The following is a 12,657-nucleotide window of genomic DNA, read 5'->3' as shown; positions in this document are numbered from 1 at the left end:
AAAAAGTATATTTAGACTTAACCAAATTCCCCTTCCAATACCAGATTTTTTTGTTTAAGCAACCAACCTTCGCTGTCCGTGTGACTGCTGGAAATGATAAGTAGTCCTTTCACTTTTTTTTTGTGATGTGTTACTTTCCTCTTCATTTCTACATTTTTTTTTTGGATTTTTTTTACTTTTTTTATTTTTTACATTTTTGGTTAGAAAGTTCTCTGATCAGTGGTTATCCTGAAAAGAGAATGTTTATTATAAAATTAGGCAAAATGTCCATCCATTCTCGTCGTTTTTTCCCTCCCGCCCCCTCTTATTTCGGTTCTGAGCTCTCCCGTGCTGGGGGAGGGGAGCGGATCACACTGTTTCGTTGATCGCTAGAAGAAAGCGGAGGTGGTGATCTCGTCGCCTTGGCTCACTGTGCTTTGGAGCCCGAAGTGGTGGTGGAAGCTGGTCCGCTGGCTGAGGCCACTGTAAATAGAGAGTTTTGGATGGAGTCAACTGAGGAGGTGGCGTGAAGGCTTGTGATGGGTGTCGCCCCTGCGGACGCTGCAGAGACCAAGCTGATTGGGCTGCTGGTGAACAGAGACAGGTTTTGAGGATTGAGGAACAAGGGTGCAGTCACAATGTTAGGAGTCCCACCAGCGTTGGTAAACACTAAGTTCCCAGAAGCATCCAGTGACGTTATTGGAAGAGATCCACTCGATGCCAGAGCTAGAACATTCAAAAGGGGACAAATTTCAGGTCCAAAAGTAATATAATAATATATATCTTAAAACATAACAAAGTTTCTATATATTAAAGACACAAATGTGTCAGGTTCCTTTTATCATTCCAAAGAAACAGGTGCTAAAATATATACTTACATTTACTAGAGGAAAGAACAGAAAATATATATTATTATAGTAATGTTTATCTATTTTCCAGGTAATAGTTATTATTATTATTTTATTTCAAGCCATGGCAATAATCATGGAATTAGCTTTCAGCTCAGCTCACTTCAGCACACTGCACTTTGTGGTGGGCTATACATTATGACATTATGACTGAGAGTTATATAGTGGGAGGAGCAGGGTCCCCAGCAGCACAGAGTATATCAGGAGATGAGTGATATGTCAGTGAGGACAGGGCTGCATGTGACAGGGGCAGTGACATGATGTGAGGAGGGGAATGGAGGCAGCAGGAAGCCACAGACTGAGAGTTATATAGTGGGAGAAGCAGGGGCCCAGCAGCACAGAGTGTATCAGGAGATGAGTGATGTGTCAGTGAGGACAGGGCTGCATGTGACAGGGGCAGTGACATGATGTGAGGAGGGGAATGGAGGCAGCAGGAAGACACAGACTGAGAGTTATATAGTGGGAGGAGCAGGGTCCCCAGTAGCACAGAGTATATCAGGAGGTGAGTAATGTGTTAGTGCGGACAGGGCTGTGTGGTGCATGGGCAGTGTTGATGTCAGGAGAGGAATGGAGGCAGTTGAAAGGCACAGACAGAGCTATATTGAGGAAGGAGCAGGGTCTCCTTAAAACACAGAGTACTGTAGCAGTAGACAATGCGGGACTGTCACATTGATAAGGGGAGATTTTGTTGTGGAAAGTAACTGTATGAACCTACATTTATTTTAAAAACAAATTATTTTAATTTTTTTTTGAAGACATTCAAAACTAAATGAGTGGAAAGTAAGAGGTATCAGCCAGTAGTCACTAGTCAGCACCCACAGGCAATACATGGACATACTGTAGGGGAGGGTTACTGGCTTCATACAGTACATAATGTTTTGTGGCCCCCTCAAAACTTTGCACAGCTCAAGCAATAGAGTCTACGTGATAATCGTTACTGCACCCATCTATAGCCCCAGAAAGGACACAATACAACAAACTTTGTGTAGTATGGTTCTCGTATTAGTCAATAACTTTGATCTTAAAGTAAACAATTGGGTCAAACCCAGTGACCCATCTGGTCATACTATAATACCACAAACATAAATTTGGACAACATAGTGCATATGGAAGCGCTGTGGTAAATAAGTATCATATGTATATGGCCTCTATCACATACCCTAAGCAGACTTTGGGCCTAATTCAAGGTTGATTGCAAAAGCAAAGGCTTCTTCTAATGGGCAAAACCATGTGCACTGCAGGTGGGGCAGATGTAACATGTGCAGAGAGAGTTAGATTTGGGTGGGTTATATTGTTTCTGTGCAGGGTAAATACTGGCTGCTTTATTGTTACGCTGCAATTTAGATTTCATTTTAAAACACCCCACCCAAATCTAACTTTCTCTGCACATGTTATATCGGGTTGGGATCGCGTGACTGACGCCGGGATCCAAGCCGCTAGAATGCCGGCAGGGGGAAGCCCCCTTGTGGGCTTGCTGCACTCGCCACGCTGCGGGATTTGTGGCTCGCTGCGTTTGCCACAGGTTCTATTCCGACTCTATGGGTGTCTTGGGCACCCACGAGTGGGAATAGTCCCTGTGTGTCGGCATTCCAACGGTCTGCATTTCAAGCGATCGGGATCCCGGCGTTGTTATAGAGATCGCCGGATCCCATCCGCCAGTCATGTGACTACATTCCATTATATCTGCCCCACCTGCAGGGCACAGGTTTTGCCCATTAGAGGAAGATTTTGCTTTTGCCTTGAATTAGGCCCTGTATCAGCAATGAAAGCACCAGACTGACCTTGTATTGTTGCCAGCGTACTGTTACTCATCAGAGCGGGGCTGAGCGCGCTGCCCAAAGTTCCGGGGTTGAGACTGAATAAGGCACCTCTGCGAACAAAACAGACAAAACCAGAATGTTTCTACATGCAGGCACAGTGTGAATACGCCCACAGGTCAGAGGATGGCAGACGTGTCACTGCACATAGTACATGTATGCAGCCAACAGATAATACACAGGGACCGGATGCCACACTCACCAGGTGACATCATAACACAGCCGGGGGGGGTTATAGGCAATATGGGGGTGGTTTGCCATAGCTTCCACCCCCTGAGGGTTGACCAGCCGTAACACCCCCCCCCCCCCTTCTCCGCCTCCAGAAGGGTTAGTCATAGCTGCCACCCCATTCCCAACCTGTGTGTTCGGGTCTTTTGGTTTATTTTGTATCCCCTTGGATGCCTACATGGACCAAAGAAGATGTGATCTACACAAGGGATGGGCAGGTGCTTTTTTATTTTTACAGTTACCGTGGATTCTACAGTACAAAGGGATGTGATCTACACCAGGAATAGGAATCTGTGAGTCTATTACAGTTTTACTTTCACGGTGTGTATGCACTGTCCCCCCCCCCCTCCCCCCTTTTCTGGGGGGACTATAGCAACCAGTGGGGCCATCAATGCCTCGGCATGGAAAGGTTGTTTGCTGGGATCTGTAGTCTTCCTGTAAACCAATATTATTATTTTTTAAATAACAACTCTAATGCTATCAACTTGGCACCCACAGCCCAGGGTTGCTGGGGATAGCCCAGGCTGGTTCTTAAAATTCAGGGAAAACCCACACATTTTTTTCTCCTGAATTTTAAGAACTAGCATCTGCTCAAAGAGCCCGGGGCTGGTTATGCTTTTGGGTGGGGGACCCACGCCATTTTTTTCTTATTTTTAACTCTTTTTTTCTACCTTTTACACACAGAAGCATGCCCGGATCTCACCTGCGAAACTCGTACCTTGTAATAGCCTGAAACTCAAAAAAATCGCAAGCTATTACATTTGCGAGTTTGAATCGCATAAAAAGCTTGCACCCTATTGCATCTTACCCATTGTGTTTATTCCCGGTTAACTATTGTGTTTTACGGTTACGTCTGAACTGCACCCAGCACTCTTACGGAGAATACGTCTGTAGTGTTCCATAAGCCAGAGACAATTTACCATAATTTCTTGCATCAAACGATTTATTATAATTTGATACTAAGTACAAACTGACACCTGTCCAAATATGCAAACCTTGATTTGTTTTTTTGACACACGCAAATTGTGACACTGTGTAGCCTGACATAACGGACACTGTTCTGAGATAAAGTTTGTGAATGGCATTTGTTAGTGGAGTGAAGTTTGCAGTGTGACTTTGAAAATACTGTACATGAGTTGCACTTTTTTTTTTACAAAGTAGTGGTCTTACTAATGCAGGCTGTAAAGCAGGACTCCTTACCCAGCGGCAAACTGCGAGGGCGCCATCAGCCCAGGATTGAGCCCGGCTGCAGCAGCCATGGCAGCTAGGCTTGCATTAGAGGACAGCTGTGCTGCTCCTTGTAGTGCTGTGGCAGCCGCGGTGTGGATTCCAGAAGCCGTCACCATTACTTGGCCGGCGCTCAGTGGGGAGGTGATGGGAGTGGAGGTGGTGTGTGTTGTACCAGTTTCGCTGGTGCTGGATGCTTCCGAAACTCCAGCAGAAGCAGACGGGGAAGGGCTGAGAGACGGGGACGTCAGGACAGAGCACACCGGAGGTGCCGTAGATATCACAGTTGCTGTGTTGGCCGTGTGTGTTCCTGTTGTGCCTTTAAGAGAAGAACAGTAACATAACTTTACAACAGCAGTTTTTATCCTTATTCACCTTAAACACAAGTTTACGGTTCATTCATAGCCATTTTAAACCGATGGTTGGACCAGAATGATCCCAGGAGTCCCATGCGTAAACCATGGCTCATTCCTGACTCAATAACATTTTTCCTTAAATAAGCTTGATATGGTTTATAAATATGATTAGTAAACTGACAAAGAGACTAGGGGTGAATAGGGTCTGATTTTACAGCGATTGTGTCACAGGATTAAACTTCGTAAAGAACGGTCTCTGTATGTTTATATAGCGGTAATATTAACATAGTAAGTATCAAATACAACCCAGCTCAATTTAATAGAGTTTAAAAAAAAAAAAAGACAAGGATAGAAGGGGCCATAAGATTACACATTCTTAATGGAGTGATATTGTCTTCTGCACGGCATACTTAAAAAGTGCTCAGATTAAAACTCTATTATACCGTGAGAGCACTAACGCTCATACACGCTGCAGGCAGCGATTCCGCTGATGCACAGCCAAGCAAGCACTGGTCGCCACGTGGGTGTATGAATGCCTGATAGAGGCGTCAATGTGTATAATCCTCTATGGAGAGTCAGAGATTACAGGGGTACCTGGCCAACTGGCAAATCTATAGCACCATTGTGGCACATCGCCGGGACATGGCATCGGGGAAAACTGCAATTATACATTCAGAAGGACAGGAAAAACAAAACAAAAAAAACCCCCTTTAACAACAAAGAAAGTTAATTTAGCTACAGGTGCTACAGAATAAATGCTGAGGTTTCGTTATGAGGGTACTGCGCTTCTGCAGACATGACACAGGTGCTAGACAGAAGGATTAGAAGAGAGGAGGGAGCGCTCACCTAGGACTGGATAGCTGGTCACGGCAGCAGCACTGGTCAGAGGGAGCACTGGGTTTAGAGACAGGGTGGTTGCCGCGCTGCTCGTCACAAGGCTTGGCGTAGAGGCCACCTAACAAGAAGACACAGAATGTTGTGCAACGTCCATCAACGCTTTGCAATACATATCCTGAGCACATGGGCTGTGCTGCTGGAACGTAATGTTGTATCAGTGCCATTAGGGGTCACAGCACTTTCTGTATGTCTGTAATTATCAAAGAAGGTGGGTGACCTCGCCACACTGCACACTCTATTTTCCCAGAAGCATCTAGCGGAGATCATGGTGTTACTGAAGAGACCGCACAACCTCCGTCTTCTAGGTATCTGAAGACAGCAATACCGTTATGTGAAATGCATCACTGAATAGTTATTTGTATATTATACTATCCCCCCCCCCCCTTCCCCCCTGCACAACAGGCTATAGGGATATTCTGGTTATCACTGCCTGCTAGGTTTGTTCTAGACAGACATAGAATAAGCTCCCATCCACATATAACATCACACCCACTGGCTGGCTGTTATATTACTGGTATAGAATCTCATACCTGCACTGACCATAGGGCTTCAGTAAGGGGATCAGTTGACAGACATAGGGGTATATGCAATTGCGGTCGAATTCCCGAAAATGTCGAAAAACGGGACATTTTCGCCCCAAAAAAAAATCGACAATGCAATTCAGTACTTTTCGTCAAAAAAACGGACTTTCCAAATTCGACTTTTTGTAATTCGACATTTGTCAAATTCAACATTTCTGCAATGGTACAAATGCGGCATTTCGACAAAAGTATACTCAATTGAAGATTGTAAATTCGACAACAGTGCTTTTAGACAGTAAATTCGTCATTTTCAATCCGCCACACTTTGCTGGCGGAATCTAAATTTTTTTTTTAAAAACATGTTTTTTTGTGTGTTTTTTTAATTGGTAATAGCATATCTATTTATATTAGAAGGGATTAGGTACTTGGTTTGTCTATTTAGGAGGCACAAGTATTATTTATATATTTTTATAAATATATATATTTTTTAATGGAATGGGGTAAAAATCGGAAAAAAAAAAAATGTGTGGGGTCCCCCCTCCTAAGCATAACCAGCCTCGGGCTCTTTGAGCCGCTCCTGGTTGCCAAAATACGGGGAAAAAATGACAGGGGATCCCCCGTATTTTAACAACCAGCACCGGGCTCTGCGCCTGGTCCAAAAAATACGGGGGACAAAAAGAGTAGGGGTCCCCCGTATTTTTTGTACCAGCACCGGGCTCCACTAGCTGGACAGATAATGCCACAGCCAGGGGACACTTTTATACCGCTCCCTGCGGCCGTGGCATTAAATATCCAACTAGTCACCCCTGGCCGGGGTACCCTGGAGGAGTGGGGACCCCTTCAATCAAGGGGTCCCCCCCCCCACCCAAGGGTGAAGCCCGAGGCTGTCTCCCCCATCCATGGGCTGCGGATGGGGGGCTGATAGCCTTGTTGAAAATGTAAGAATATTGGTTTTTGCAGAAGAACTACAAGTCCCAGCAAGCCTCCCCCGCAAGCCGGTACTTAGAGAACCACAAGTACCAGCATGCGGGGAGAAACGGGCCCGCTGGTACCTGTAGTTCTGCTGCAAAAAAAATACCCAAATAAAAACAGGACACAGACACCGTGAAAGTATAACTTTATTACATACATGCCGACACACATACTTACCTATGTTGACACGCCGACTCTGGCCACGTCTCCAATGTCGACGTCCGGGGTACCTGAAAATAAAATTATATTCACCTGATCCAGTGTCCGGTTCTTTTATTGTAATCCACGTACTTGGCAAAACAAAAAAACGCATACCCGAACCAGACGGACTGAAAGGGGTCCCATGTTTACACATGGGACCCCTTTCCCCGAATGCTGAGACCCCCTGTGAGTACTGTCACAGAGGGTCCCTTCAGCCAATCAGGAAGCGCCACTTCGTGGCACTCTCCTGATTGGCTTTGCGCGTCTGAGCTGGCAGACAGCGCATCGCACAGCTCCCTCCATTAGTTTCAATGGTGGGAACTTTGCAGTCAGCGGTGGGGTTACACGCGGTCAGCGGCTGACCTCACCGCTGACCGCAAAGTTCCCACCATTGAAGATAATGGAGGGGGCTGTGCGATGCGCGTCTGACAGCTCCGACGCGCATACAGCCAATCAGGAGAGTGCCACTACGTGGCGCTCCCTGATTGGCTGAAGGGACCTTCTGTAACAGCAGTCACAGGGGGTCTCTGCCTTCGGGGAAAGGGGTCCCATGTGTAAACATGGGACCCCTTTCAGTCCGTGTGGATCGGGTAAATGCGTTTTTTTGTTTTGCCAAGTACGTGGATTACAAATATCACAGGACACTGGATTTAGGTGAGTATTAAGTTTCTTTTCAGGTACCCCGGATTCGTCGACATTGGAGACGTGCCAGTCGGCGTGTCAACATAGGTAAGTATGTATGTGTCGGCATGTGTGAAATAAAGTTGTCTTTTCACGGTGTGCGCATGCTGGTACTTGTGGTTCCCCAAGTACCAGCTTGCGGTGGAGGCTTGCTGGGACTTGTAGTTCTTCTGCAAGAAAAAAATACTCTTTCATTTTTACACATGGCTATCAGCCCCCCATCAGCAGCCCTTGGATGGGGGGGGGGAAGACAGCCTCGGGCTTCACCCCTGGCCCTTGGGTGGCTGGGGGGGGGGGGGGGGATCACTTGATTGAAGGGGTCCCCACTCCTCCAGGGTACCCCGGTCATGGGCGACTAGTTGGGTATTTAATGCCACGGCCGCAGGAAGCGGTATAAAAGTGTCCCCCGGCTGTGGCATTATCTGTCCAGCTAGTGGAGCCCGGTACTGGTACAAAAAATACGGGGGACCCCTACTCTTTTTGTTCCCCGTATTTTTTGCACCAGGACCAGGCGCAGAGCCCGGTGCAGGTTGTTAAAATACGGGGGATCCCTTGTCATTTTTCCCCCCGTATTTTGGCAACCAGGACCGGCTCAAAGAGCCAGAGGCTGGTTATGCTTAGGCGGGGGGACCCCACGCTAATTTTTTTTTGCTTTTTTTACAGTTTTTTGAAACATTTTTAAAAATCGAATCAAAATCCGTCAAATCGCCCGTTTTTCGACAGCGGGACTGTCGAATTCGTTTTTTATTGAATATGTCGAATTCCGGCACCCACCTGCCGAAATTCGACGGTCAAATTGTGTCAAATTTAAAAACGTGCGAAAAAGTGCCGCAATTCGCCCGGAATTGCATATACCCCATAGGGGGTAATTCAGAGTTGATCGCAGCAGCAAATTTGTTAGCAGTTGGGCAAAACCATGTGCACTGCAGGTGAGGCAGATGTAACGTGCAGAGAGAGTTAGAGTTGGGTGAGGTGTGTTCAAACTGAAATCTAAATCGCAGTGTAAAAATAAAGCAGCCAGTATTTACCCTGCACAGAAACTAAATAACCCACCCAAATCTAACTCTATCTGCACGTTACATCTGCCCCCCCTTGCAGTGCACATGGGCCCTCATTCCAAATTGTTCGCTCGCAAGCTGCTTTTAGCAGCTTTGCACACGCTAAGCCGCCGCCTACTGGGAGTGAATCTTAGCATATTAAAATTGCGAACGAAAGATTCGCAATATTGCGATAAGACATCTCTTAGCAGTTTCTGAGTAACTCGAGACTTACTCGGCATCTGCGATCAGTTCAGTGCTTGTCGTTCCTGGTTTGACGTCACAAACACACCCAGCATTCGCCCAGACACTCCTCCGTTTTTCCAGCCACTCCCGCGTTTTTCCCAGAAACGGTAGCGTTTTTTCACACACTCCCATAAAACGGCCTGTTTCCGCCCAGAAACACCCACTTCCTGTCAATCACACTCCGATCACCAGAACGAATAAAAAACAGTGAGTAAAATTCCTAACTACATAGCAAATTTACTTGGCGCAGTCGCACTGCGGACATTGCGCATGCGCACTAAGCGGAAAATCGCTGCGATGCGAAGAAATTTACCGAGCGAACAACTCGGAATGACCCCCATGGTTTTGCCCAACTGCTAACAAATTTGCTGCTGCGATCAGGTCTGAATTACCCCCATAAACAATGGATCTGTATGCCAGGTAAATGCTGTATGCCAACTCTCTTACATTAATATACAATACATGCTTCCCAGCCGGCACTGGCGGGGCCCCTCATTGTATTCCCGGACACATGTAACAAAATCCTATTCTGGAGAAGAGCAGGAGAGAGAGCGCCATCATTTATGGCCATGCAGAGGGGAGGTTGCAGGGAACGTGCAGCCGACATAAAGCCAGCACTGTCAGGTTATCTGTGTGTGCAGTCAGGTGAGACATAACATCACCTGCAGTTACTCATTGTCCGAGACCACCTGCTCTCTTGCTGGTCAATTACCCCGGCCGAGCAGCCAGCAAAGGCGGGGAACCGGCAGCTATTTATAGCCGTGGCCCCCGACATACTGACATCTGATCACGGTATAAATCATTCATAGCAATTTATTGTTTGCTACTACCCATGCTCTTCTTCAGGTCGCATAAAGCTGGGAGTAAATAATGAGAGATGACAGCAATTTACTAACAGCTGATGTGCAGATTGTGACAGGAGCCACATGCGAGAATACAAGCACACTTTAACTCCTTCATTACTGGGACAATTTCAACACCGGTGGAGATACCCCACCAAATGGTTTTATGCATTTATGTTTTTTTTTTTTTTTCAATTTTCCCGAAAAAAGTCCAAGGAGATCTACAATAATAAAAAATTATTTTATGACGTGAGGAGACACAGAGGAATCATACGACCAAAATTAGAAGCAGATGGGTCACAAAACAAAAGCGTGACTAGTGGTACAATGCACCCCTTGTATTAGCCTTTGTTTTGCTGGAACTGAATATTCAAACAGACATTTTTATGTACACTTTGGGGGAGATTCAAATGTTTGAAAAGTCAGTTGGGAGTCTGTTTTTTCCTATCTAATAGACAGGAAAAAACAGACACCCAACCGACTTTTCAAACATTTGAATCTCCCCCATTTAGTACAGACATGTACAGTGGTCCTGTATACGGCTATATGTCATACCACCACATCCCCTATTGCTTCAGCCGTAATACTCTCAATTTCAGTCGCTTCCATTTCCCATACCGCCACTGACCAGTACAGTCTGACGCATCGCCCGTCATTCTTACCAGAGGAGTTGGACTTGAGAACATTGCTTTAATGGGAGAATTGTTGGATATACCGCTGCTGGGGGGGTTGATCCTCTTTTCCTTCTGGCGCCTGTTGCAGAACCAAACACGGATCACCTCCTTCTCCATATGCAACTGGTCAGCAATCATGGTGATCTCCTCCGAGGTAGGCTTTTGGTTCTGTGGCAGGAAGTAGATGGACAGGAAACGGGTCAGAAAACACTTACAAGGTGAGGTCGTAGGCGACACTCTCCTGTACAGTAGACCAGTCAATCCCCGTTCACACGTATCATATTTAAGAGTCCCATCAAAACTTTATGATCAAAAGTTGGTTCTACCCTTTGGTGGACAATGTTTGATGCGTACACCATGGTGTTCATCGTAATGGGGAGCTAGGCATTCAATACAGTCATCTCAAAGTGGGGAAGATGTATTAAGCCTGGAGAAGGCATAAAGCAGTGATAAGTGCAAGGTGATACCGCACCAGCCTATCAGCTCCAATATGTAAATTTACAGTTATAAGCTGATAGGCTGGTGCGGTATCACCTTGCACTTATCACTCCTTTATCACTTCTTTGTGCCTTCTCCAAGCTTAATACATCTTCCCTAGTTGTACCAAACTCAGGGGCAGATTTATTAAGCCTGGTGAAGTGATAAAGTGTACGGTGATAACACACCAGCCATTCAGATCCTAACTTTCATGTTACAGGCTGGGTTTGAAAATAACAGGAGCTGATTGGCTGGTGCTTTATCACCTTCCACTTATCACTTCTCCAGGCTTAATAAATCTGCCCTATAGTCCTTAAGGGCTTCTTATATTTCACATTTTTCAGACCACAAGGTGAGTTCATTACCAATGGTCACATTTCCAGACCACAAGGTGAGTTCATTACCAATGGTCACATTTCCAGACCACAAGTTGAGTTCATTACCAATGGTCTCATTTTCCAGACCACCAGGTGAGTTCATTACCAATGGTCACATTTTCCAGACCACCAGGTGAGTTTGTTACCAATGGTCACATTTTAAAAGATCCACAGGTGTTCTGGAAAACATGAAATGTTAGGGGTCATTTAAGATAGAGTTTGGCTACCCCTGGTTTAGAGTTCAATCCGCCAGATCCCTTCTCCTCCTCGTGGAGAAGCTAAAGTGATAGTCGGTCTCAAGAGTGTAGAAATTAACATACAGGTAGGAGAAACCCAGACACTGACCTCCAGGAAACTCTTCTCTAAGGCCACGCGTATGTTGGTCTCTATGCTGGTGCGTTTTTTCCTCCTGCGGTTCAGACCCTCGATCCCATGGCCTGGGGAGTTCATGACGTTTGGGCTTGAGAGCGCCGAATCTGATGTGATGTTCTCTGGGGTGAAGAAGGAGAGATCTACGTAACTCATTTTGTGAATTCGTAGAGTGGAGGACATATAATTAAAATAATTACCCCCATCCCCTATTGGCATTCTCCTTGTCGGGATGCCGGTGTCGGTCATGTGACCGCTGGCATACCGACCGCCGGTATATTGTATCACACCCGTCAGTTTTAGGGATACATTTGGGGAGCGGGGCCCCCTCTGTTGGTGTGGCCTGGCTGCTTTGTGACATAACATTGTAACAATTCACCACTTTTTTAGCACTTTATTTTTTCTGCCAATGTAAAACTTTTTAGCATTCTAATTAATACCTCTCACCTATGTAACACTCCTTAACACACAACTTATGCATCTTACTTATTAACACTTACTAACACTTTAGCCTCTCAATAGTGTGGTGCCCTCAGCGTTAGGGACCCACCAGACGAGGTCATCTGGACGTTGGTTGGCGGGCCCATATTTTTTGGCCCTAAATTATGCCAAACACTTCGATTTTGCTCTTGTTTGCAGAGTTTATTATAATTATTCTGATTAGCGGTGCTTAGTAGTATACAGTGCGCATCTGCATTTTCTTTTTTTTTTCTGTGAGGAACTACAAGTCTCATTAGGTTTGGAATTAGGGTGTGCAGTCCATAGTCCCCACCCCCCATATATTAGAATGAAATGTGCGACTGCAGCTCTATCTGCATACAAAATGCTATGGTAATGTTTTCCAGGAA

The 12,657-nt window shown here is 45.8% G+C and overlaps 1 protein-coding gene across 6 annotated transcripts in view; it reads right to left on the bottom strand.

The window, feature by feature from the left end:
- Positions 1-223: 223 nt before the first annotated feature.
- The window catches only part of POU2F1 (POU class 2 homeobox 1), a 231,352-nt gene continuing 218,918 nt past the window's right edge, over positions 224-12,657 (bottom strand). For 3 of the 6 annotated variants that reach the window (XM_063956745.1, XM_063956741.1, XM_063956743.1), the window contains 6 exons: positions 11,786-11,931; positions 10,575-10,754; positions 5,362-5,470; positions 4,133-4,478; positions 2,669-2,757; positions 224-705 (listed from right to left, as the gene is read on the bottom strand). In XM_063956745.1, the coding sequence (XP_063812815.1) occupies positions 407-705; positions 2,669-2,757; positions 4,133-4,478; positions 5,362-5,470; positions 10,575-10,754; positions 11,786-11,931 (1,169 nt within the window). In that variant the 3' untranslated portion in view covers positions 224-406. Of the gene's footprint in view, positions 706-2,668; positions 2,758-4,132; positions 4,479-5,361; positions 5,471-10,574; positions 10,755-11,785; positions 11,953-12,657 lie in introns of all 6 variants that reach the window. The other 3 variants (XM_063956739.1, XM_063956742.1, XM_063956744.1) reach the window with 1 other exon arrangement.

This window comes from Pseudophryne corroboree, chromosome 2 (genome assembly GCF_028390025.1).
Source record: "Pseudophryne corroboree isolate aPseCor3 chromosome 2, aPseCor3.hap2, whole genome shotgun sequence".
Lineage (NCBI taxonomy): Eukaryota > Metazoa > Chordata > Amphibia > Anura > Myobatrachidae > Pseudophryne > Pseudophryne corroboree.
This window is presented reverse-complemented; position numbering and strand designations above follow the sequence as displayed.